This window comes from Portunus trituberculatus, chromosome 48 (assembly GCF_017591435.1).
Source record: "Portunus trituberculatus isolate SZX2019 chromosome 48, ASM1759143v1, whole genome shotgun sequence".
Taxonomy (NCBI): domain Eukaryota; kingdom Metazoa; phylum Arthropoda; class Malacostraca; order Decapoda; family Portunidae; genus Portunus; species Portunus trituberculatus.
This window is the reverse complement of record NC_059302.1, coordinates 14,486,444-14,513,410: the sequence shown is the minus strand read 5'-3', so window position 1 is coordinate 14,513,410 and position 26,967 is coordinate 14,486,444. Positions and strand designations below refer to the sequence as shown.

At 38.6% G+C, this 26,967-nt stretch overlaps 1 protein-coding gene across 5 annotated transcripts in view; it reads right to left on the bottom strand.

Annotated features, from left to right (window-relative positions):
• The window catches only part of LOC123498631 (transmembrane protein 138-like), a 64,929-nt gene that overhangs the window by 14,602 nt on the left and 23,360 nt on the right, over positions 1-26,967 (bottom strand). For all 5 annotated transcript variants that reach the window (XM_045245930.1, XM_045245929.1, XM_045245928.1 and 2 more), the window contains one exon: positions 14,767-14,941. In XM_045245930.1, coding sequence (XP_045101865.1) covers positions 14,767-14,941 — 175 coding nt within the window. The remainder of the gene's footprint in view (positions 1-14,766; positions 14,942-26,967) is intronic.

Genomic DNA, 26,967 nt, shown 5'->3' with positions numbered 1-26,967 from the left:
GAAACTAAGGAAGGGACGATGTCTGAGAGATGTTAAAAAATTTAGTTTCCCGCAAAGATGTGTTGAGACTTGGAACAGTTTGAGTGAGGAAGTGGTGTCAGCAAAGAGTGTACATAGTTTTAAAGAAAAATTAGATAAGTGTAGATATGGAGACGGGACCACACGAGCATAAAGCCCAGGCCCTGTAAAACTACAACTAGGTAAATACAACTAGGTAAATACACACACACACACACACACACACACACACACACACACACACATCTCTCTCTCTCTCATCTTGAGGAAATTGTACACTTCAATGAAAGAGAGAGAGAGAGAGAGAGAGAGAGAGAGAGAGAGAGAGAGAGAGAGAGAGAGAGAGAGAGAGAGAGAGAGAGAGAGAGAGAGAGAGAGAGAGAGAGAGAGAGATTTCTTCCCTTTTCATATCAAGTTTCAGGCAAATAACATTGTCTCTCTCTCTCTCTCTCTCTCTACACACACACATGCTGAGAGACGACTGTCTCCAGCTGCGGACGGGAAGAAGTGAAAATACCTACGGTGTTACAGAGCCCGGGTACCTCTGAGTTTGTGTCCTGTTGATGTCCTACTGTCGCATAGTGTTGAAAGTGAGGGATATGGAGAGTGGTCCCTGAGAGGAGAGTGTGGGCGATTGTTTTGGCCGTAATCAGCTGACGATAGCAAACATGGCAGCTACTAGAAAAAAGGATTTTGAAGGTTTTGTAACTACTCCAAGAGGACTGGAGAAATTAGATATGGATGCAAGAATCCAGGCACTGGAAAGTAAGTTCCTAAACATTTTGTCCATAGAAGAAAAACTGGATAGAGTTATAGCCGAGAATGATTCGTTCAAAAAAGAGATCTATTTGTTAACAATAACGAATAAAGAACTATTGAAGGAAAATGTAGAGATGGAGAAGGAAAACCAACAACTAAGGAAACAATGTGAAGAGATGAAGGCTAAACTCCTAGAAATGGAGATGAAAATATCTGAAGGGGACTTGAGGAAGGGAAATGCCATAATCTAATTGATGCCAGGATGAAAGAAGTGAACCATGAACATCAGGAGGTACAAAGGTCCTTTAGGGGAGATAGTGAAAAAGCAGGAAGAGGAAAATAAAGTGATTACGCAGAGTGAAATGGTAAAGGCACTAAAGGAAAATGAGTATGTGGTGAGAGATATTGCTGAAAAGAAAAAATGTGTGATCATAACAGGATTGAGGAGGAAACTAACAGAAACTGGCAGGATAGGAGGAATAAGGAAAATGACAGGATTAAGTCTTTCATGAATAAGATCTCTGTGGAGGAAGAAGACCTATATGCTGAGGTAGAAGAAAGTGTGAGATTGGGAGCTTTTGAGGAAGGCAAGAATAGACCATTAAAATTGAAATTAAAGTCTCAGGTGGCAGCTGAGGCCTTGTTGAGGAGGGGTTGGAAACTTAAGGACTCTGAGGAAACCAAAACAATTTACATAAGAAGAAATATGTCACAGGATGAGCAAATGAAAATGAAAGAGCTTGTAACTGAAGTGAAAGAGAGGAATGACGAAAGAACAGAGGAGGAAAAGACCAAGTTTTTTTTGGAGGATGAGAAATGGGAGGCTAAAGAAGTGGTGGATAAAACAGGCAGAATAGACATTACATGGAAGAAAGAGACTAGGAATGGAATACAAGTGACTTACATGAATATAGATGGATTTCTGTCTAAGAGGCTAGAATGTATGGATTACCTAAGAAATAACGAACTGGACATAATGTGTATAGTGGAAACAAAGCTAAGGCCCGAAATAAAGCTAGACTGGTTTGTTGTAAAACACTACAAAGTATGGAGAAATGATAGAAAAAATAAGGAAGGTGGTGGTATAATGGTTCTTACTAAGGAAGATCTGATAGTAAAGGAGGTGAACTATAGTAAGAGAAATACGGAAGTGATAAGTATGCTTATAACAGATGGCAAGAGGGACATTAATATTATAACAGTATACATACCACCCAGAACCAATGCTTGGGAATATGAACAGTACCAAATGGTGATGAGAAATACTCTAGACAGAATGAAGCAAGAACTCATGAGAAAGGATAGAGTGATGATAGTCAGAGACTATCCAGAAGGAGTGAACAGCTACATATATCTGTTTGCAGATGATACGAAACTGTGCAGATTTATAAAGCAAAAAGAGGATTGTGAAATACTGCAAGAAGACCTAAATAAGATATGGGAATGGAGCAAAAAGTGGGAAATGGAATTCAATGTGAACAAAAGCCATGTCATGGAAATGGGAAAGAGTGAAAGACGACCCGTGGGAATCTATAAGATGGGAGATGGAGTAGAACTGGAGAAAGTAAAAAAGGAAAAGGATTTAGGAGTGACGATGGAGGAAAACAATCAACCAGTAAGCCATATTGATAGAATTTTTAGAGAAACATATAATTTGCTAAGGAATATTGGAGTAGCATTTCACTACATGGACAAAGAAATGCTGAAGAAATTGATAAGTACTTTAATAAGACCGAGATTGGAATATGCAGGAGTAGTGTGGACCCTTATAAAAAGAAACACATAAGGAAATTGGAGAGACTACAAAAAATGGCTACAAGAATGGTTCCAGAATTTGAAGGGATGACATATGAGGAGAGACTAAAGGCTATGAATCTACCAACCCTGGAACAAAGACGGAACAGAGGAGACTTGATACAAGTTTTTAAATTGATCAACGGAATGGACCAAGTGGATAATGAGAAACTGATCCTGAGAGAAGAATATGACATTCGGAAGCACAAGATCGCATAGTAAAAAGCTGAGAAAAGGAAGATGTCTGAGAGATGTTAAAAAAATATAGTTTCCCGCAAAGATGTATGGAGACGTGGAACAGTTTAAATGAAGAAGTAGTGTCTGCAACGACTGTGCATACTTTTAAAGTAAGATTGGATAAGTGTAGATATGGAGATGGGGCCACACGAGCATAAAGCCCAGGCCCTGTAAAACTACAACTAGGTAAATACAACTAGGTAGGTAAATACATACGCACATGCACACACACACACACACACACTGTCGCCGTCGCGGAGAGAGGACGGCTTGTCTCCGGCTGCGGACGGGAAGAAGGAAAATACCTATGGTGTTACAGGGCCCGGGTAAATCTAAGTTAGTGTCCTGTTAATGTCCTACTGTCGCTTAGTGTTGAAAGTGAGGGATATGGAGAGTGATCCCTGAGAGGAGAGTGTGGGCGGTGATTGTTTTGGCCGTAATCAGCTGACGATAACAAAAATGGCGTCTAGACAAGTCAGAGACTTTGAAGGTTTTATAACTACACCAAAAGAACTGGAGAAACTAGATATGGATGCAAGAATCCAGGCACTGGAAAGTAAGTTCCTAAACATTTTGTCCATAGCAGAAAAACTTGATAGAGTTCTAGCCGAGAATGATTCGTTCAAAAAAGAGATCTATTTGTTAACGTTAGCGAATAAAGAGCTATGGAAGGAAAAAGTAGAGATGGAGAAAGAAAACCAACAACTAAGGAAACAATGTGAAGAGATGAAGGCTAAACTCATGGAAATGGAATTAAAAATATCCGAAGGGGACTTGAGGAAGGAGGAATGCCTTAATCTAATTGATACCAGGATGAAATAAGTGAACCATGAACATCAGGAGGTACAAAGGTCATTTAGAGAGATAGTAAAAAGCAGGAAGAGGAAAATAAAGGGATTACAGAGGAAATGGTAAAGGCACTAAAGGAAAATGAGTATGTGGTGAGAGATATTGCTGAAAAGAAAAATGTGTGATCATAATAGGATTGAGGGAAGAAACTAACAGGAACTGGCAGGACAGGAGGGATAAGGAAAATGACAGGATTAAGTCTTTACTGAACAAGATCTCTGTGGAAGAAGAGGACCTATATGCTGAGGTAGAAGAAAGTGTGAGATTGGGAGCTTTTGAGGAAGGCAAGAATAGACCATTAAAATTGAAATTAAAGTCTCAGGTGGCAGTGGAGGCCTTGTTGAGGAGGGCTTGGAAACTTAAGGACTCTGAGGAAACCAAAACAATTTACATAAGAAGAAATATGTCACAAGATGAGCGAATGAAAATGAAGGAGCTTGTAACTGAAGTGAAGAGAGGAATGACGAAAGAACAGAGGAGGAAAAGACCAAGTTTTTTTGGAGGATGAGAAATGGGAGGCTAAAGAAGTGGTGGATAAAACAGACGGAATAGGCATTACATGGAAGAATGAGACTAGGAATGGAATAAAAGTGACTTACACGAACATAGATGGATTTCTGTCTAAGAGGCTAGAATGTATGGATTACCTAAGAAATAACGAACCGGACATAATGTGTGTAGTGGAAACAAAGCTAAGGCCCAAAATAAAGCTAGACTGGTTTGTTGTAAAACACTACAAAGTATGGAGAAATGATAGAAAAAATAAAGGAGGTGGTGGTATAATGGTTCTTACTAAGGAAGATCTGATAGTGAAGGAGGTGAACTATAGTAAGAGAAATGAGGAAGTGATAAGTATGCTTATAACAGATGGCAAGAGGGACATTAATATTATAACAGTATACATACCACCCAGAACCAGTGCTTGGGAATATGAACAGTACCAAATGGTGATGAGAAATACTCTAGACAGAATGAAGCAAGAACTCATCAGAAAGGATAGAGTGATGATAGTTGGAGACTTTAATTGCAAAGAAATAGTGTGGGAAGACTACAAAGTGGTGAACGGTGGTGAGTGGGCAGAAGAATTGTTAAAGGTAGCAACAAATAACTTGATGACACAGTGGGTGAGATCACCAACAAGGTGCAGGGGACAAGATGTTGCAGCAAGGTTGGATTTGGTATTTACCAGGGGAATCTCTAAAAGAGGAAATTGAACATGAATGTCCCTTGGGGAAAAGCGATCATGATGTCCTAAGCTTTGAGCTGGATACAGAATTAAGCACGAATAAGATTGTGGAACGCAGGGAGGAAAAATTAAATTATACTAGGGCAAATTATAACCATATAAGGGAGTTCTTTAATGAAATTGACTGGTCCGTGGTATACCAGGAAAGGGATATGCAATTGAAATACAATAAATTTATGGATTTGTATAACTCTGCTGTGAAAAAGTTTGTGCCATATCACAGAAAGAGGACTTTAAATAATAAACAGTGGTTTAATAGAAATTGTGAAGAAGCAAAAAAGAACAAAGAAAAGGCATGGAAGAAACTTAAGAAAAACAGTGATGTATTATCAAGAGAAGTCTACAAAACAGCAAGGAATAGATATGTTGAAGTAAGGAGAACAGCACAGAAGGAATATGAACAGAGGGTGGTGGAAAACTGTGATAGTGACCCAAAAATGTTTTACAAATTCATAAATGGAAAACTAAATAAAAGGGAGGCAATAGAAAAGGTAAAAACGGGAAGAAGTATATGAAGATGCTGGAGATATAGCTGAAATTTTGAACGACAACTTTTGCAAAGTGTTTACAAAGGAGGAGCATTTTATGGGAGGAAGGCCTACGGAAATAAAGCAAATGCAGGACATCATGGTTACTAAGGAAGATGTAAGGAAAATTATAAGCAATCTGGATATTAATAAATCAATGGGGCCTGATGGCATATCTGGGAGGTTGCTAAATGAATGTAAGGATCAATTGTTGAACCCGTATTTGATATTGTGGAAACCTCCATACGAACAGGATTAGTCCCGAAAGAGTGGAAAAGAGCTGACATTGTGCCTATATATAAGAATGGTAGTAGAATGGAACCGCTAAATTATAGACCAGTATCGTTGACTAGTATATTGTGCAAGGTATGTGAAGAAGTAATTAAAGCTAAGTGGAGTGAGTATCTAGAAAGTGAAAACATTCTGAGTGAAAGACAGTTTGGTTTCAGAAAAGGAAGATCGTGTATCCAATTTATTATGTTTTTATTCAAGAGTGACTGACATACTACAACATAGAGAGGGATGGGTGGATGCTATCTACCTGGACTTGAGAAAGGCCTTTGATAAAGTACCACACAATAGACTGATGTGGAAACTAAAGATGATTGGAGGAGTAAATGATAAACTAGCAAAATGGATGGAAAATTACTTAATGGGAAGAGAAATGAGAACAGTGGTGAGAGGAAGGAAGTCCGAGTGGAAGAAGGTAACCAGTGGAGTTCCACAAGGGTCAGTGCTGGTCCCATCATGTTTTTGATTTATGTTAATGATATGCCAGTAGGAATTGACAGTTACATGAACATGTTTGCGGACGATACTAAAATTATGAGGAGAGTAAAGAATGTGGAAGATTGTAACAAGTTACAGGAAGATCTTGATAAAATATATGAGTGGAGTAAGGAGTGGCAGATGGAATTTAATATAGACAAGACCCATGTTATGAAAATGGGAAGAAGTAGATACAGACCAAACAGGGATTACAGGCTGGGTGATGAGAAAATTAAAGAGACCAATGAGGAGAAAGACTTAGGAGTAACTGCAAAACACTTTGTCACCGGAGAAACACATTAACAAGATTTTTGGAAAACATACAACATGCTTCAAAATATTGGCCTTGCATTCCACTACCTAGATGAAGGAATGATGAAGAAGATATTATGTACCTTAATAAGACCCCAGTTAGAATATGCAGCATGTGTCTGGTCACTGCATATGAAGAAAAATGTGAAGAAGGTGGAAAGGGTACAGAGGCTGGCAACAAGGATGGTACCAGGACTCAGGAGTTAGACTATGAGGAAAGACTGAGGAAGCTGGGGCTGACCACATTAGAAGAGAGAAGAACAAGAGGAGACATGATAACTATGTATAAATTGGTGAACAAGATTGACATACTGGACAGAGAGTTGATAAAGGTGACCACAAGTAATCATCTCCGAGGACATGGAAAAAAGCTAATAAAGGACATCTGTCTAAATGATGTGAGAAAATACAGTTTCCCGCATCGTAGCATTGATAAGTGGAATAAACTGAGCAGCGATGTCGTTGAGGCGGTGTGTGTCAATCAGATGAAAGAAAGATTTGACAGGAATGGACAAGGAGACAGGTCACACAGAGCTTAGCTTGGGCCTTGTAATACACAAATAGGTAAATACACGCTTTCATGCTCCAACCTGTTAGTTGATCTCTCTAGACTCTTTCTCTCTCTCTCTCTCTGGCAAGTTACCTTCCACCATTTTATTATAAAATCGAAGATAATGAAAAAATTAACATGAAAGAATGATAGGTAATATTTTTTTTCACTTTCCGAGTCCCCACTAATGTCTTCGCTTTCATCAGTTTCTTCTTCTAAATATTCACTGTCACGGTCTTCAAACTCAGAAGCACTGCTAAATACATATGTTCTGTCCTGCTCCATGGTGAGTTATGATCTGAGATCCTTCGCTCTTATCAGGATGTCTCTTCACACTTATCATGGTGTTTTCCACCCGGCGGGTCGCTGGGGTTGCCAAGTGTTGTCCGGAGAAAGGGAAAATAGCTTAGTTACCGTTAAATATCCAGAGCTAGTGACAACACTACATGTGGAAACATGCCAGACACTTCCACTCACCATCTGACTCAAGAAACCGTGCTTGGAGCTCAAAATTGAGGCGTGAAAATTCTAGATTACGGGTATGATCGCCGTCGCTACGGACGCATTGATGCAATCGTATATATACGATTGCCGGAAGGAAAAGGTTAAATTCTTCATTTTCCGCTCTTAGCCTAGCTTCGTTTTCTTCCACTTTTTTTTATCCTTTCTCTCAGTTTTATAAACTCTTTTTCCTGTTCTTCATTCTCTTTCATTTCCATATTCTCCTTTATCAATTTATCTAGTTTACATTCAATATTCAACACTCTCTTAAGTAGTGAAGTATTCGCCGATCAAACCTTCAATGCGCTGTCTCCTCACCAACATAGTCATCATCAGCTTTCATTTTTTCCCTAATCTCATGTCTGCATTTGGATGGAATCTCTTCTTTACTCATGATTCCTTAATAATTGATTTCATTAAAAAAATGAGTTCACACTACCTGCCCAGGCCACTGTAAATACTGTGCAACAGGTACGTAGTGAAGATCAGCTGATTGTCGGAACAGCGTGTGTGTGTTCCTGTGTGTGTGTATTTACCTAGTTGTAATTTTACAGGGCCTGGGCTTTATGCTCGTGTGGTCCCGTCTCCATATCTACACTTATCCAATTTTTCTTTAAAACTATGTACACACTTTGCTGACACCACTTCCTCACTCAAACTGTTCCAAGTCTCAACACATCTTTGGGAAACTAAATTTTTTAACATCTCTCAGACATCGTCCCTTCCTTAGTTTCTTACTATGTGATCTTGTGCTTCTAAAGTCATATTCTTCTCTCAGGATCAGTTTCTCATTATCCACTTCATCCATTCCGTTAATCAATTTATAAACTTGTATCAGATCCCTCTCTCTTCTCTGCTCCAAGGTTGGTAGATCCATAGCCTTTAGTCTCTCCTCATATGTCATCCCTTTAAATTCTGGAACCATTCTTGTAGCCATTTTTGTAGTCTCTAATTTTCTTATGTGTTTCTTTTATGGGAGTCCACACAACTCCTGCATATTCCAATCTAGGTCTTATTTTAGTACTTATCAATTTCTTCATCATTTCCTTGTCCATATAGTGAAATGCTACTCCAATATTCCTTAGCAAATTATACGTCTCTCTGAAAATTCTATCAATATGGCTTACCAGTTGATTATTTTCTTCCATTGTCACTCCCAAGTCCTTTTCCTTTTTTACTTTTTCTAGTTCTACTCCATCTCCCATCTTATAGATTCCCACTGGTCGTCTTTCACTTTTCCCATTTCCATGACATGGCTTTTGTCCACATTGAATTCCATCTCCCATTTTTTGCTCCATTTCCAGATCTTGTTTAAGTCTTCCTGTAGTATTTCACAATCCTCTTTTGTTTAATGACTCTGCACAGTTTCGCATCGTCCGCAAACAGATTTATGTAGCTGTTCACTCCTCTGGCATGTCATTTATATATATGAGAAAAGTATTGGTGCCAATACTGACCCCTGTGGCACTCCGCTGTCTACTGTTCTCCACTTGGACTTCATATCTTTAACTATCGTCCTTATTTCTCTCCCCCTTAAGTAATTCTTCATCCATCTCAATGTGCTTCCTTTTAAGCCACCCTTCTCCTCTAACTTCCATAGTAATCTTTCATGTGGCACTTTATCAAACACCTTTTTTAGATCTAAATAAATACAGTCAACCCATCCTCTCTCTTGTACTTTATCAACTATTCTAGAGTAGAAACTCAATAAATTTGTTACACATGACCGACCTTTTCTAAAACCAAATTGGCTATTTGATAATATTTTGTTGTCTTCAAGAAACTCAATCCATTGCTTCTTTATTACTTTTTCACACATCTTGCATATTACACTAGTTAGTGATACCGGTCTGTAATTTAAAGGTTCTTCCTTCCTTCCGCTCTTATATATGGGAACCACCTCAGCTCTTTTCCACTCCACTGGCACTGTTCCATTTTCTATTGAGCATTTTATGATGTTGTATATTGGACTTGCTAGTTCTTCCCTACATTCTTTCAGTATTCTGCCTGAGACTTCATCCGTCCCATTGCCTTTTCCTCATCTAGTTCCGTCATCAACTTTTTATTTCAAGCTTGGTTACTTTAATCTCTTTCATATAGACAGTCTCTATTACCCTGTGGTCTTTCAAATTTGGATTCCTTAGTAAAGACCTCATGAAATTTACTATTTAACAGTTCTGCCATACTTTTGGGTCTTCCACCATTCCGTTTTCTCCTTTTAACCTTTCTATTGTTTCTTTTTGTCTTATTTTTCCATTTATGAATCTGTAGAACAATTTTGGTTGTTCCTTACATTTTTCGACAATGTCCTTTTCATAGTTCTTTCTTCTTCCTTTCTCACCTTAGCATATTCATTTCTTGCTGTTTTGAAGTTTTCCTTATTTTCTGGATTTCTGTTTCTTCTCCACCTTTTCCATGCTCCATCTCGTTTCTCCTTTGCCCTAGCACATCTTGCATTAAACCAATCTTTCTTTCCTTCTTCTTTAGGTCTATATTTCGGGACATATTCCTGACCCCAGTTTTGTATATTTCCAAAAATAAGTTATATTTCTCTTGAACCATTAATGAGTTTTCCATCTCCTCCCAGTTTACGTTTTAAAATAGTTCTTGAGATTCTCAATATCAGCCTTTCTGTAATTTAATCGGTCTCCTTTGTATGATTCATCTCTATCTTCCTTTCCTTCTTCTATATCCATCTCTAATATTACATGGTCACTCTTTCCCAATGGGCACTTGTATCTTATATCATCATTAATTGGTATATCCCTTGTAAAACTAGGTCTAATCTTGCCGGCTCATCATTTCCTCTGAATCTTGTGTTTTCCTTTACTCTTTGGACCATCAAATTATCTATCATTAGGTTCAGGAATCTATCTCCCTGTGTGTGTGTGTGTGTGTGTGTGTGTGTGTGTGTGTGTATTTACCTAATTGTATTTACCTAATTGTAACATACGGAAAAGAGCTATGCTCGTGTTGTCCCGCTCCATATCTATTAATGTCCAGCTTTTTCTTAAAATCATGAATATTCCTTGCTGACCACTTCCACGCCTAAACTATTCCATGCTTCCACCCTTCTATGAGGGAAGCTATATTTTTCACATCTCTCCTATAAGTGGCCATTTTAGTTTTTTCCCATGCCCTCTCGACATTCTTCCATTCCACATACACAGATCTTCCCTATCCATTTTTTCCATGCCAATCATCACTCTGTATATTGCTATCAGGTCTCCCTTTCTTCTGTTTTCCAGGGTTGGAAGTTGCATTCTTTTCAGTCTGTCTTCATAAGTCAAATCTCTTAAGTCAGGCACCATTTTGTTGCAGCCCTCTGTACTTTCTCTAGTTTCCTTATGTGTTTCTTAAGTTCGAGCCCACTGTATTGTTGCATATTCAAGCCTCGGTCTTATCATTGCAGTAATTATTTTCTTCATCATTTCTTCATCTAGATATACGAACGCCACTCTTATGTTCCTCAATAAGTTCAATACTTCTCCAATTATTTTGTTTATATGTCTCTCTGGCGATAGGTCATTGGTAATTGTCACCCCAAGGTCTTTTTCTTCATGACTGGTTTTATGTCTTCATTTCCTATCTTGTACATACTCCTGATTCTTCTTTCACTCTTGCCAAACTCTATTTTCTTGCATTTTGTCGTGTTGAACTCCATTTGCCATGTACAGCTCCATTTCCATATTCTGTCCAAGTCTTCCTGGAGTAGTTCGCAATCTTTGTCACATCTCACTTTTCTAACAATTTTGCATCGCCTGCAAATAGGCTCACATAACTGGACACCCCATCCACCATGTCATTTATGTAGACTGCGAACATTACTGGTGCCAACACTGATCCCTGTGGAACTCCACTCTCCACCAATCCCCATTCTGATGGTCTGTCCTTAATTATTGTTCTCATTTCTCTTCCTACCAAAAGTCTTCCATCCATTTTAGTAAACTGCCATGCACTCCTCCTACCATTTCAAGTTTCCAGATCAGTCTCTGGTGTGGTACCTTATCAAAGGCCTTTTTAAATCCAGATATATTCCATCAGCCCAACCATCTCTTTCCTGTATTACATCTATCACCCTCGAATAGTAACATATCAGGTTTGTCGTGCATGAACGCCTTTTCCTAAAACCAAATTGACACTCACAAAGTATGTCATTTTTCTCCAAGAAGTCTGTCCATCTAGTCTTCACCACCCTCTCACACATCTTAGCTACCACACTTGTAAGTGACACTGGTCTATAGTTCAATGGGTCTCTTGTTACCTGATTTATAGATTGGGACAATGTTAGCTCTTTTCCAGTCTTGGGGCACTACGCCTTCCCTTAATGAGGCATCAATTACTTCACAAACTTTTTCTGCCAATTGCTCCCTGCATTCTCTTAAAATCCATCCTGATACCCCATCAGGTCCCACAGCTTTTCTCACTTCTAAACTCCCCATCATGTTCTTGATCTCCTCCACAGTTACTTGAAACTCCTTCATAATCCCTTTCTGTTCCATTACCAGTGGTTTGTCAAAAGCAGTCTCCTTTGTGAATACCTTCCGAAAGCATCCATTCATAGCCTCTGCCATTTCCTGGGATCTTCACTGTATACTCCATTTACTTCTAAACTTTCAATACTTTCTATTTTTGATGTTGTTGTTCACATGTCTGTAAAAAGCCTTGGTTGGTCTTTACATTTATCAATTATATCCTTTTCTTGTTTCTTTCTTTCTTCTCTTCTAATCAACACATATTCATTTCTTGCTCTTTTGTAACTTTCCCACTGCTTAATCCGTCTTTTCCTTCTCCACCTCTTCCATGCATCCTCTTTTCTTGTTCTAGCCTTTTCACATCTATCGTTAAACCAGTCCTGCTTTCCAACTTCTATGTTGTCTTATTGGTACAAATTTTTCTCACCTTCTTTGTATATTTTTATAAATTCCTTCCACTTTTCATTTGCTCCTTAGCACTCTTGAATTTCATCCAATTTGTCTCTTGAAAGAATTTCTTTAGGTTTCCAAAATCTGTCTTGGCATAATTCCATCTTCCCACTTTATATTCTTCATTTCTTCTAGATTTCTCTTCGTCTATCACCTTGAACTCCAAAACTGCATGATCACTCTTGCTAAAGGGCACTCCACCCTCATCTCCTCAATGACCATTGGCTCTGTACTAAAGACCAAGTCCAGTCTTGACGATGCTCCTCTCCTCCAAACCTAGTATCTTCTTTGACCCACTGAGTTAACACATTTTCCATTGCCAGTGTCAATAGTGTATTTCCCATGTTGTCTCTGATCCTTCCATTGACCAGTCCTCCCAACACACCTCTTTACAATTAAAATCTCCCATCATTATAGTTCGTTCACAGCCACCCAACATTTCTTCCAGACATGTTCCTGTATCACTTATCATTTCTTCATATTCCTGTACTGACCATGCATTTGTCTTAGGTGGTACGTACACCACTATGTAGTGCCTCTTTTTCCTTCATTAGTTTCTGCTCTGATCTTTAGCACTTCTGCCTTTCCCATACCTTTTTTCACTTGATCCACCTTTATATCTTTTTTAACCAGCAACATCACTCCTCCTCCCATCTTACCTACTCTATTTCTTTTCCAAACGTTATATTTCCTTCTCCAACCTTCATCAGGTCTTCTCCTCTCTCAGTTTTGTTTCAGTAAGACCCACAATATCTGGGTTCTTGTCCTCAAGTAATCGTTGAGTTCTAAAATCCACTCCATTTATGTTGGAATACCTAGATATCACTCCATTTATGTTGGAATACATTACATAAATTCTGGAACCATTCTTGTAGCCATTTTTTTGTAGTGTATTTGTGTATTACAGGGCCCGAGCTAAACTGTCTGTGTCCTGTCTCCTTGTCTACTCCTGTCATATCTCTCTTTCATCTGATTGACGTACACCGTGTCAACGACATTACTGCTCAGTTTATTCCACTTATCAATACTACGATGTGGGAAACTGTACTTTCTCACGTCATTTAAACAGATATCTTTTATTAGTTTTTTTCCATGTCCTCGGAGATGATTACTTGTGGTCACCTTTATCAGTTCTCTGTCCAATATGTCAATCTTGTCCACCAATTTATAGTACATAGTTATCATGTCACCCCTTGTTCTTCTCTCTTGTAATGTGGTCAGCCCCAGTTCCCTCAGTCTTTCCTCATAGTCTAACTCCTTGAATCCTGGTACCATCCTTGTTGCCAGCCTCTGTACCCTTTCCACCTTCTTCACAATTTTCTTCATGTGTGGTGACCAGACGCAAGCTGCATATTCTAACTGGGGTCTTATTAAAGTGCATAGTATCTTCTTCATCATTCCTTCATCTAGGTAGTGGAATGCAAGACCAATATTTTGAAGCATATTATATGTTTTCCCAAATATCTTGTTTATGTGTTTCTCTGGTGACAGTGTGTTTTGCACGGTTACTGCTAAGTCTTTTTCCTCATTGGTCTCTTCAATTTTCTCATCTCCCAGCCTGTAATCCTTCTTTGGTCTATATCAACTTCTTCCCATTTTCATAACATGGCTCTTATATATATCAAATTCCATCTGCCATTCTTCCCATTTTCATAACATGGCTCTTGTTTATATTAAATTCCATCTGCTACTCTTTACTTCACTCATATATTTTATCAAGATCTTCCTGTAACTTGTTACAATCTTCCACATTCTTTACTCTCCTCATAATTTTAGTATCGTCCGCAAACATATTCATGTAACTGTCAATTCCTACTGGCATATCATTAACATAAATCAAAAACATGATGGGACCCAGCACTGACCCTTGTGGAACTCCACTGGTTATCTTTTTCCACTCTGACTTCTTTCCTTTCACCACTGTTCGCATTTCTCTTCCCACTAAGTAATTTTCCATCCATTTTGCTAGTTTATCACTTATTCCTCCAATCTTCTTTAGTTTCCACATCAGTCTATTGTGTGGCACTTTATCAAAGGCCTTTCTCAAGTCCAGGTAAATAGCATCCACCCATCCCCCCCTATGTTGTAGTATGTCAGTCACTCTTGAATAAAAAGATAATAAATTGGATACGCACGATCTTCCTTTTCTGAAACCAAACTGCCTTTCACTCAGGATGTTTTCACTTTCTAGATACTCACTCCACTCTGCTTTAATTACTTCTTGAAATACCTTGCACAATATACTAGTCAACAATAAAGTCTGTATGTGTGTGTGTCTACCTGTTCTCTGAAGGGTGAAGAGGGACACCATGCCATGTGACCAAATATAAACATCAGATTTCAGCCACACTTGCTTCAGCGACCAGGAATGGAAACCAAGGGAGAGGCCCAGGTAAGCCACAGCTGTACATATACACCAGAGGAACCTTTGAAGAAGCTCATCAACAAGACCTGCCTGTTGAAACAACAAACAGATTAGAGAAACTATTCAAAGTTAAAGTGAGGGTACTTAGGAAACCATGAATGTGCTCATCATTTATTACAAACTATGATGTGGCATTCATTTTAATAAATAAATGAGAAGTAACAGCTTGTAATACTCATAGCAATAAATGTTTTCTTTAAATAAAATGTAATATTTCACTGAATATATGTAATTCTATGATGTGTTTAATCACTAACAAATATCATTTAGGTGGTACTTACATACAGAAGTTCCCAAAACTATCTTTTAAAAGGGATAATGAATACTAAAAAAAAAAAACTCTTGTCGGATCATGTGTGACTAAGTAGTAATGCAGTATTATATATAATAATATAGCATCAAAATTTCCAGGTCATAATATACAGCAACCATCTCTGATATGGTAGGTTATCAATTATTGCCATCATATTCATAAAAAGTACCTTTTTTTTTTTTTTAAGATAGTTCTGGAAGCTACTACACAAACAAGTAGCTATTCTAGCACACTTCATAAGTATCTATAAATTACAGTAGGGCACTAAGTTTCATACTTCAAATTCTACATTAAATTGTATGAACTTGAATTTGACAGTTTGGGAGTTGATCCTATGATAAAGAAATAGTAGATGCTCTATATTTTTAATTTTTTTAAGTAAAAAAATACTTTATTCAATATACTTATTTGTATGTTATTACATATGCCTTTTTATCCCCATCCCCAGCAGAGAAAATGACCTACACGTCATTTGGATATCATTCTATGGTTACTTCCTTCCCTAGGTACCACAATGCACATGTGCAGAGGTTAGCCATTGCTGTATCCATTCAGAACAGTCAGTCATTTGGACAACATGAAAACGTGTAACTGAAGGGGGAGGGAGAAAGGGAACATCCTTCATGCAATTACTTATGGATAAGTAGTATTTTGTGTATACACTCAACCCTCGATTTGCCGGACCTCCATTTGCCGGATTTCGGATTTGCCGGACAAGAGTCTGTGGGGAAAAAAAAAAAAAAAAAAAGTCCGGGACAAGTCGATTTCAAACTACCGCGCCAGACAAAGTTCGCAAATCGGGCACTATAGATGGCAGCGCGGGCGGACATACACGTCTAGTACTGGACTGTAAACAAGTCTGCCGCGTCACACGAGTGTTGTGCTTACGTGCTTGTCGTGGATACACCTCTTGTCTTCCACATCTGGTGCAAAGTCTCTTTCTTCTCCCTCAGTTTTGTTTTTCTGAACAAAAAACGTCTGATTTATTTTCCAACTTCCTGGTACAGCTGGTGCAGGTGCCGAAATGCCGTTAAAGACAACACTATGTTCCCACCGGAAATTTTTGCCGTTAAACACGGGATTCCGGTAAATCGTGTGCCGTTAAAGCGGGGTTCAACCTGTATAGGGTAAAGTCCGGCAAGGGGGTAGACCCCCGGACATTTTCCATTGCCGGACATTTGCCATTCCCGGACAAGCCTTCCCCCCTTTTAGTCCGGCAAATCGAGGGTTGAGTGTATTCACAAAAATGTTTTTTACTTAAAAAATATTTCATTGTTACATATTTAAATATCCATATATAATAACATATACAGTGGTACCTCAACATACAATTTTAATTCGTTCCGTGACGATCATTGTATATAAAAAAGATCGTACAGGGAATCCTCGCAATTTGACAGGGTTAGGGCGGTCTTTCATCGGTCGAATCAGAGTTAATTCGAATCGTGAAGCAATTTTTCCCATAGGATACTTAAGAATTAGGGGAGATCGGGACCAACCTCCAGCCTAGAGCTCCCAAAACATCACTATAACCTTTAAAAAACACTAACCTAAACTAAATCAGTACTTCATCTATATCTAACTTTTTTTTTTTATTAAACACATTAGGGTGCTGTACAGTACATTTTTGGAAATAAAAACACTTGCATGATGCAACGGTTTCGCGGTACTTGTCCCTGTTCTTCCAAATTATTGATACTGTTGATCTAGGGACACCCATTTGCAGTGCAACGACACTGTGAACTATACCTGCTTCACACTTTCAAGCTTATCTTTGAAAGGCAGGAAGATGTGCTTCTTAGGGCTGGGGAACGCCGGCTGGGGTGAGAGTGACGTAGATTAAGCGACGCACAGGCCGCAGGGCTGCCACTCAAAATTTTAATTTCTCCCTACCACTCACGCGCATTTCCTCCTACTTTCACCTACTACTCGTGCACATTTTCCCCTATTTTCACCTATGCCAATCCCAAAATTCCTTTTTGTACATGCATATATTATTGTGTGAAAATAAACATATTTATACTTTTTGCAGTTTTATTCTTTAACTGGAAAAGAAAAAAAAAAAAAAAAAAAAAAAATTGGTATAAAAAAATGAACTTTTCTTCAGTATATTATCATGTCAGACTGAATGATGTAAGTGGTAATAAGCGATCGACTCTCGTCCTAATGGAGCTTCTCGCCACTTTGCACCATACTCCCACATGTTATATATATATATATATATATATATATATATATATATATATATATATATATATATATATATATATATATATATATATATATATATATATATATATATATATATATATATATATATATATATATATATATATATATATATATATATATATATATATATATATATATATATATATATATATATATATATATATATATATATATATATATATATATATATATATATATATATATATATATATATATATATATATATATATATATATATATATATATATATATATATATATATATATATATATATATATATATATATATATATATATATATATAGTAATACTCCGCTTAACAAACATTCGTTTAACGGATTTCCAGTTTAACATACTATATAAAATTAGTCCAAAAATCCGCATAACGTACAACCACATCCGTTTTAGCGAATTTTCTGGGTTTGAATTTGCCGGGTGAGGGACCGAACGCGGTAGTTTTGTTGTAATTGGCTGGCTCCTGGAGCTGGATCCAAGATTCTTTAACAACATCAGAGCAACCTCTTGCAGCGAAATGGCATCCATGAACGCTTGGAGGGATGGTGACAAGGTTGGTATCAGGTTGCTCTGAGGTTGCTGGGAACACCACCTCTGGAGGTGGTGTTACTGTCTTATATATGCATTTATGTTCACAAAACAACATTTCTATTAGCTTTTTACAAACCTTGCCCTAAGAAAGGATTGTTTTGTAATGTATAAAGTGAAATCTTACGTGGAATACCAAAAAATAAAGCAGAGATGAGATCAGCCACAGATGAAGCGGGAGACTCGCGGCCACTCGGCCGCTTCTTCTTCTTCTTGTGATCCTTTTGCTTGCGTGTTACTTTCATCATGATGTTTATGTTTTCACTCCTCTATTGCCTGCTATAATGGATATCATATCTTAGTATTCATATACGCTCATGCCACGAGGATAACCTTGACTCCATGGAACTGAGTGATGTGAATAACTAATGAAATACCGAGGTATTTCATTAATAATTCGCTGTCACTCAGTGCCACGAAGTCGAGGTTATCCTTATGGCATGAGCGTATATAAATACTAAGATATGATATCCATTATAGCAGGCAATAGAGGAATGGAAATAAATATCATGGGGAAAGACAACACACAGGCTTAAAGGGTCACAAGAACTTCTGAAGAAGAAGCGGCCGAGTCGCCGTGAGTCTACTGCTTCGTCTGTGGCTCATCTCATCTCTGCTTTATTTTTTGGTATTCCATGTAAGATTTCACTTAATGCATTACAAAACAATCCTTTCTTGGGGGTAAGGTTTGTAAAAAGCTAATAGAAATGTTGTTTTGTGAACATAAATGCAAGAATGTGAGAGAATTTGTACGTAGCTCCTCTAACTTCTAATGACTCATATGACATCATAAAAGTAGTGGTAAACCGGTGGCCCAATATGCTGCCAAACATATATATATATATATATATATATATATATATATATATATATATATATATATATATATATATATATATATATGTTTTTTTTTAACCCATGTGGTATGTTGGGGACCAGCCCAGAATGCATCCCCCCTATTTCCATTATTTCCTATGGGAAAATTACATCCGCTTAACGAATTTTCGCTCTACGAACAGCTTTGACACCCCCCTATCCTGTACGTTCAGCTATCTCGTTTTATTGCTATCAGGCACCCATGAGAAGCTGCTAAAATTTCATTATCGCGACCTCAGATGCCTGCTATCACGGGCCCTGCCATGACGTCATGGGATATCTGAGCGCTCATTGGCCAAAACCGCCTTCCCGCCAAGATCAATTCGGCTATCACGTTTTCGGCTATTGCGTGGCTATTTTGGCCCCAATTGGGCGCGATAGCCGAGGGTTAAGTGTATACAGTGCTTAATCCAATTTTGCGAGTTCAAATTTTGCGATATGCCAATTTTGCGTCCAAGGACCAAATATTGCCATTTTTAAAATTTCCCCATCTTGCTCCTTTCTCCCGGTATTGGGAGTGGTGGCGGGAGAGAGAGTGTTCCCACAAATTATATATTACTGTATTATATAGGCAATATTTTACTTATTTATTCATATTTATCATATTATACTATATTATTATCATATTTATATTATATTTATTATAGTTTGGTGGTTTTTGGCTAGTTTTCATAAAAATCTGATGGTAATTCAACAAAGCTCATCTGGCAAAACTGCCCCGCTCCCTCCCGCCTTCCATTTGTTTACGTAGCTACACCTCCACAGAGTTCTCTCTGCAAATTTGGAGGAATCCTTGTGCTCGACTTTGTGCGACATGGCGCCACCAACCAAGAAAAACATTAGGTTAACTTTGGAGCAGAAGATGAAGATAATTAAGATAAAAAGAAATGGAAAAAGGAACTGTGATATTTCCAGAGTGTTTGGTGTGGGAGAATCAATTGTGAGAATGTTGTTTAAAAATAGTGAGAAAATTGAAAAAGCTGTAAAAACCTATGGTGGACAGATTTTTTTTTTATCTTGTAGCCATTTTACAAGCACTGTGATCATTCATATGGAAAGATACCTGGCTAAATATATATGCGATATAAATATGGGCAAAATATTAGGAAAATATTGAAAAATTAGGCGACCCAGGACGAAGGGTCCACCATATTCAATTTTTTCCATAGGAATAATACTTCAATTTTGCGATTTCTAAATTTGCGACTCACAATGCCGTCCCATTTCTCGCAAAATTGGAGTAAGCACTGTATGTATATGTATATATATATATATATATATATATATATATATATATATATATATATATATATATATATATATATACAGTAAGGTCCCGGGTTACGTCAGTCTCGAGTTACGTCAAACTCGCACTTACGTCAGTCCACTATAAGGCAATTTAAGATTTTAAAAATTGAAAATTTATAAATCGTAAAGCTGGGTTTATTGTTATTGTTGGCCAGGCGTCACTAGTGGTTATCCGCCACACCGCTCACCTCACGCTTGAATACAATAACACTCTACGTACCTCAGTTCCACCACATCGTCGCCCCTGGCAAGAGTGTTCCTACATCTGCGTTTGATGACTATCTTAGTATCTTGCTCAATGGCACCAAAAAGAAAACTCCTGAGTGATAGCAGTGATGCTAAGAAAAGGAAAACCATTATGCTACAAGAAAAAGTGGACATAATTAAAAGACATGAGAAGGGAGGCAGCAGCTGTATATAAGGGAGTGAAGAAGAAAATGGGAAACCCGTTACCATGACAACGGGAGGTTGACGACCTTGATGGCTCGCGCACCTATCACAACAATAACAACTCCGGAGCCTTCGTCTGGGCCACACGACACTTGCAGGTCACTTGCACCGTCTGCGCCTGTCTGCTGATCCCTATTGCCCTTTCCTATTGCATTTCCTGCTCCGCTGCCCACGCTACTACTCCCACCGCACTGCACTATGCTCCCAGCTGTCCACCCTGGACGTCACAACATTCGACCTGCCTACCCTCCTGGTGGCCTCAGGCGTCCACCCTCTGGCAACATGCAGTCCTTCGCGTTCGCGGCCCTAATCAACAACAAAAACAAGCTTGTGTTTCATATTCCTACATACTTGTAAATAATATAACAATATAACCTTTTACTTATATAACGCTTCTACTCCTACCGCACTCCACAAAGCTCCCAGCTGTCCCGCCCTGGCCACAACATTCGACCTGCCCACCCTCCTGGCGGCCTCAGGCCGCCCCTCTCGGCAACCTGCAGTCCTTCGCGTTCACGGCCCTAATCAATATATTCCTACATAGTTGTAAATAATATACCAATATAACAATATAACCTTTTACTTACCTGAATAACCATAAAAAATGATTGGTTGAAAACTCGATAATATGCTTTGAAAGTACAAAAACTCGAGTTATGTACAAAATCAACTTACGTCATGTTTCAGGAACGTAACTCTGACGTAACTCGGGACCTTACTATATATATATATATATATATATATATATATATATATATATATATATATATATATATATATATATATATATATATTAGTCGTGGAAGATAGCATCCATTTTATTTACATATTCCTCTTTCTTGATTAGGACAAAGGCCTGAGTTTTATCAGCTCATCTAATGACGATGTCTTTATTTTCCCTCAACTGTTTAGCAGCGAGGATGTGGTTTTGTTTCACCTTCTTACTTTGGTAGCGTCCACGGGTCTTGGCAACCTCAGCGAGCAGGGAAGACTGAAGGTTGGGTGATGGCGTGACTTTTCCTTTTTTCACGAGTTGTTGTATGTCATCAAGAAGAACCTCGGTTTATAGGCGTTTACGGTGAGGAAGGGACTTAGTGATGTAGTGGCAGTTAAGTCCCATATTGAGGATGTCTTCTCGATCTTGGGTTAGCACCGCATCTGTGAGGTTGACGTAACCGTTGGTGGGGCGAGGAAGCTTTAAGTTATCTCCACTAAGTTTAGTGAGCTTTCTGATTATGGTGCTTTCGACTCCTTTACAGTGTTGGTTTTGGAGTATTTGTAGTTTCCTGTTGATCTGCTCTCTTAGATTGTTAGGGATGGGAGCACTGGCCCACTTAGTCTTTAAGGTACTGGCTTCTTGATGCAGATCATGGATCATTCTCTTCTCAGAAACTTGCCTTTCCACCAGTTCCCTCCGGAACCGGTGTGTGCTTTCATCATTCCTGGCGTCCTCATCATGTAGTCTTATGTTTGTATAGCCAGGCAAGATATTCTCTTGTAGGCATATGAGGTTGAAAGCTATAGCAATTTCTCCTTTATTGATTTTCTTATGTACACTAACTCTGATGTATCCCGTATCATAAAAAGATGCATAGACAAGTGGCACATTCAGCAAGAGGAAACCGAGGAGGAGAAACAATCAAAATTTACTACAGAGGACATATGTCCACCGACTACAAGACCGAAGAAAAGACCATAAAAAACATCGTTTACAAGAACGTGCGACCCACAGACAAGAACAGCAGGATTACTCTTACTATATACAGTAGAGCCCCACTTAGCGCAAGATCAATTAACGTGAACCGCAATTAGCGCGAGCTATCATCTAACAAAAAAAAATTACCATATTTTATGGCTTACAAGACGCACTTTTTTTTCCTAAAAAATACCCTGAAAAATACTAGTGCATCTTCCAAGATGAATGTTGTATTGTGAGGCAGCATCCAACCTCAAGTGAGCTTGGACACTTGACAGATAGCGACCTGGATTTGTATGTTGAGTCATTACATTATGATGTTAGCTTAAGTACCATTTAATTTAGCCTTTTATATTATGTAAACTCAGTACTTAGGTGTTACAAGTATTTACAATACCATAATCCTTCCTGCAACCTACTCAGTGTGTGGAGAAAACGGGCCGCTCCCTCATCTCATTGCAACACACACATACATGCACACGAACGCACTAGATAGATGATGAACCGGCTAGACTGGATTTGGTGTTAACAAGAGAAGTGTACCTATGTGGAGATATACAATACAAGTGTCCTTTGGGAAAGAGTGATCATGTGGTTATGGAAATGCAGATTGCAACAACACAGCAAAGGAAGGACGAGACATACAGGAGTGGTAGATTGAATTATAGAAAGATGGACACAGAAAGTTTGAAAAATTATTTCAGAAAATTAGATTGGGAGAGATCTTACAAATCAGAGAAGTGCAAAAGAAATATGAGATTTTTATGAAATATTATAAAGAAGGAGTTATGAAATTTGTACCAAAGTATAAACCGAGAGAGGAAGGAAGAAAGGATTGGTTTAATGCAACTTGTGTTAAGGCTAAGGAAAAGAGAGATGTGGCTTGGAAAAGATGGAAAAGAGCAGGAATATACTAAATAAGGAGAATTATAGAGTGGCGAGAAATGAGTATGTGAGGGTAAGGAGGAGGAAGAAAGAAAATTTGAAAAGATATTGTAGACAAGAGTAAGGAACATCCAAAATTGTTTTACAGGTTCATAAATGGTAAACTTAAAAAGAGAGAGTCCATTGAAAGATTAAAAGGAGAGCAAGGGATAGTAGATGACCCTAAGAATATAGCGGAATTGCTAAATAATAGGTTTCAGCAAGTATTTACTGAAGAAACAATGTCTGTAAAGCCACAGAATGTACAAGGAAATGTGCACATGGAGGACATTAAGATACCTAAAAAGGAGTTATATAAAATGTTGGAGGAACTTAAAGATGATAAAGCGATGGGACCAGATGAAGTTTCAGGAAAATTATTGAAGGAGTGTAGAGAAGAATTGATTGATCCATTATATGATATTATAAGGTGCTCATTAGAAACAGGGGAAGTACCAGTAGAGTGGAAGAGAGCTGAAGTGGTGCCCATTTATAAGGGAGGCAGTAAGGAAGAGCCTCTTAACTATAGACCTGTGTCTCTAACAAGTGTGGTCGGTAAGATTTGTGAGAGGGTGATAAAGAAATATTGGATACGGTTCCTGGAGGATCATAAGTTATTATCGGATCATCAATTTGGCTTCAGGAAAGGGAGGTCATGTGTAACAAATCTACTGAGCTTTTATTCAAGAGTGGTTGACAAAATACAGGAGAGAGAGGGATGGATGGACTGTGTATATTTGGATTTAAAGAAAGCTTTTGACAAGGTACCTCACGAGAGACTGTTATGGAAAGTAGAAACTTATGGAGGACTGAAAGGAAAAGTGTTAAAGTGGATGGAAAACTACTTGAGATGGAGGGAGATGAGAACGGTAATAAGGGATGCAAAGTCGGACTGGTTGGTGGTGGAGAGTGGAGTCCCACAAGGCTCAGTGCTGGCACCAATACTTTTCCTGGTATATATTAATGACATGCCAGAGGGAGTAAACAGTTATATTAATTTGTTTGCGGATGATGCGAAGTTGTGTAGGTGTGTGAAGAGTGAAGAAGATTGTGAAATTTTACAGGCAGACCTGGATAAGATTTGGGAGTGGAGCAAGAGGTGGCAAATGGAATTTAATCTGAGCAAAAGTCATGTGATGGAGATGGGAAAGAGTGGAAGACGGCCAAGAGGGTCATATAAGATGGGTGAAGAAGTAGTGTTGAAAAAGGTGGAAAAGGAAAAGGATTTGGGAGTGATAATACAAGACCATGGGCAGTTTGAGGCTCATATTGATAAGATGTTTGGAGAAACGTATAATTTGATAAAAAATATTGGATTAGCCTTCCATTATATGGATAAAGATATGATGAAGAAATTAATTAGTATGGTAATTAGACCAAGATTGGAATATGCTGGAGTGGTTTGGTCCCCTTATAATAAAAAGAAGCATATAAGGAAGTTGGAGAGATTGCAGAGAATGGCAACAAAAATGGTTCCGGAATTGGCAGAAATTACCTATGAGGAGAGATTAAAAGAAATGAATTTGCCTACCTTGGAACAAAGAAGAGAAAGAGGAGATTTAATACAGGTTTATAAACTGTTAAATGGACTGGATGAAGTGGATAATGAGCAAATGATGTTGAGAGAGGAAAACTTAAGTAGAACTACAAGATCGCATAGTAAAAAGATAGCCAAGGGAATATGCTTGAAGGATGTGAAAAAATATAGTTTCCCACAAAGATGTGTGGAGGTGTGGAATGGTTTGAGTGAGGAAGTGGTGTCAGCAAGGAGTGTGCATAGTTTTAAAGGAAAGTTGGATGTGTGTAGATATGGAGACGGGGCCACACGAGTATGATACCCAGGCCCTGTAAAATTACAACTAGGTGAATACAACTAGGTGAATACATCATGCCAGGTGCCTTTATACCTTTATTGATAGAGCATCCAAATGGCTTACTCATTCAAGCAAGAGTCAAAACTCCACTTGTGAATTGTATTCACATTGATAAAGCCTATGAAGCACGACTGCAAAATAAAATAAATACAAACTGCAGCACTGACATGTTCGGTTTCGGCGATTGGACAAGTGATTCCGTAATGTAAACAACCAGAGGTCTAAAACATGCCGTAGCCCGCGACTAAAACAAGAAGAGATGGACTGTTTCACTGTGTATATGGTGTTTTTATTTACATAGCTTTAAATTTGTGGTGAGTGCTCCAGCAAATTTGTAATGAGTGGTGAAACAATAGTGTCTTGCAGACTCCTTGCTTCTGATGTTTTTGTATTCAGTGGTCGAATATATGGTGAATGCGTTCTTGTATGAGAATGACTTTTTTTTTCTTAGAAATTTCTTTCAAATATTAGGGTGCATTTTCCAAGATGCAGCGTCTTACAAGCCATAAAATACAGTAATTAGCATGAAAGCCTCAGTTAGTGCGAGCACCTGCCACAATTGAATTTTGAAAATTGCGCCAAGCCGCCGTGGTGCACGGTACCTGATGTGTATCAACACAGTCGTTTCCCGCCTACCTACTTCTGGTTCCCACCACAACACAAACCCCCCTGCCCACCTCTTCCCACATAGTTCCCCAGTCTCCCACACTGCTCTGCCCACCTCTACCGAGGTGTACACCAAGCACCGTTATTGAGGATTGTGTTCCTTATCCCATCAGCCTGTATGGGTGAACAGTGAGTTTAAGTGTTTGTGTCATGTATACCACAAGCGAGTGCGTGATCCTTGTGGCACCGCACCACATGGGTTGAAATAGTGCTACAGTGTTTGGGTGATTTGTGAAGTGATAATGCCTAAGCCACATGCAGGAAAGCGCAAGTCACTCGACTTTAGTATCAAACAAGAAGTTGTGAAATGCAAAGAGGAAGGCCACGGCAATTCTGCAATAGGCCGCACATTAGGCCTCAGTGAATCAACTGTAAGGACAATATGGAAGAAAAGGATGAAATCAAAGCATCTGTTAAAGCATACGGTACTTCTCAGATTGATAATCGCAAGTGTGCTTGGGATGAGAAACTGATAAAAATGGAGAGATTCCTTGCCCTTTGGATTGAGAGGAAAGAAAAAGAAGGCAGTTCCGTAGATAAATGTCATATCAAACAAGCGAAATGCTTTTATGAAGTGATTTGTCATAAGACAAATGTTCCTGTGGGTAACTTTCATGCCTCCAATGGCTGGCTGCATCGTTTCCTTAACCCCTTCAATACGGTGACGCCTATGTAGGCGTCATGAAGCCCCAGTAGCAAATACGGTGACGCCTACGTAGGCGTCATATTTCTTTTCTGAGCTTTCTTCAGTTCAGTTGTCCCGTATAGTGTGTTGGATACCAACTATACACGCCGTATGCTGTCCTTGAAATCCTAGTGCTCCTCCCACCATCCTTGTCTCCACCAATCACTAAAGATAAGCTACATGCGTCCCGCCTTGTGTCTAAAATTACCCAATGGCATAGACTGTTCCCATCTCTCTCTCTCTCTCTCTCTCTCTCTCTCTCTCTCTCTCTCTCTCTCTCCTCTCCTCCTCCCTCCCCATCTCCTTCCCTCCATCCCTCTCTCCTCTTGAAAGATAAGTTACATGCGTCCCGCCTTGTAACATTCGTGAAAACACACACACACACACACACACACACACACACACACACACACACACACACACACACACA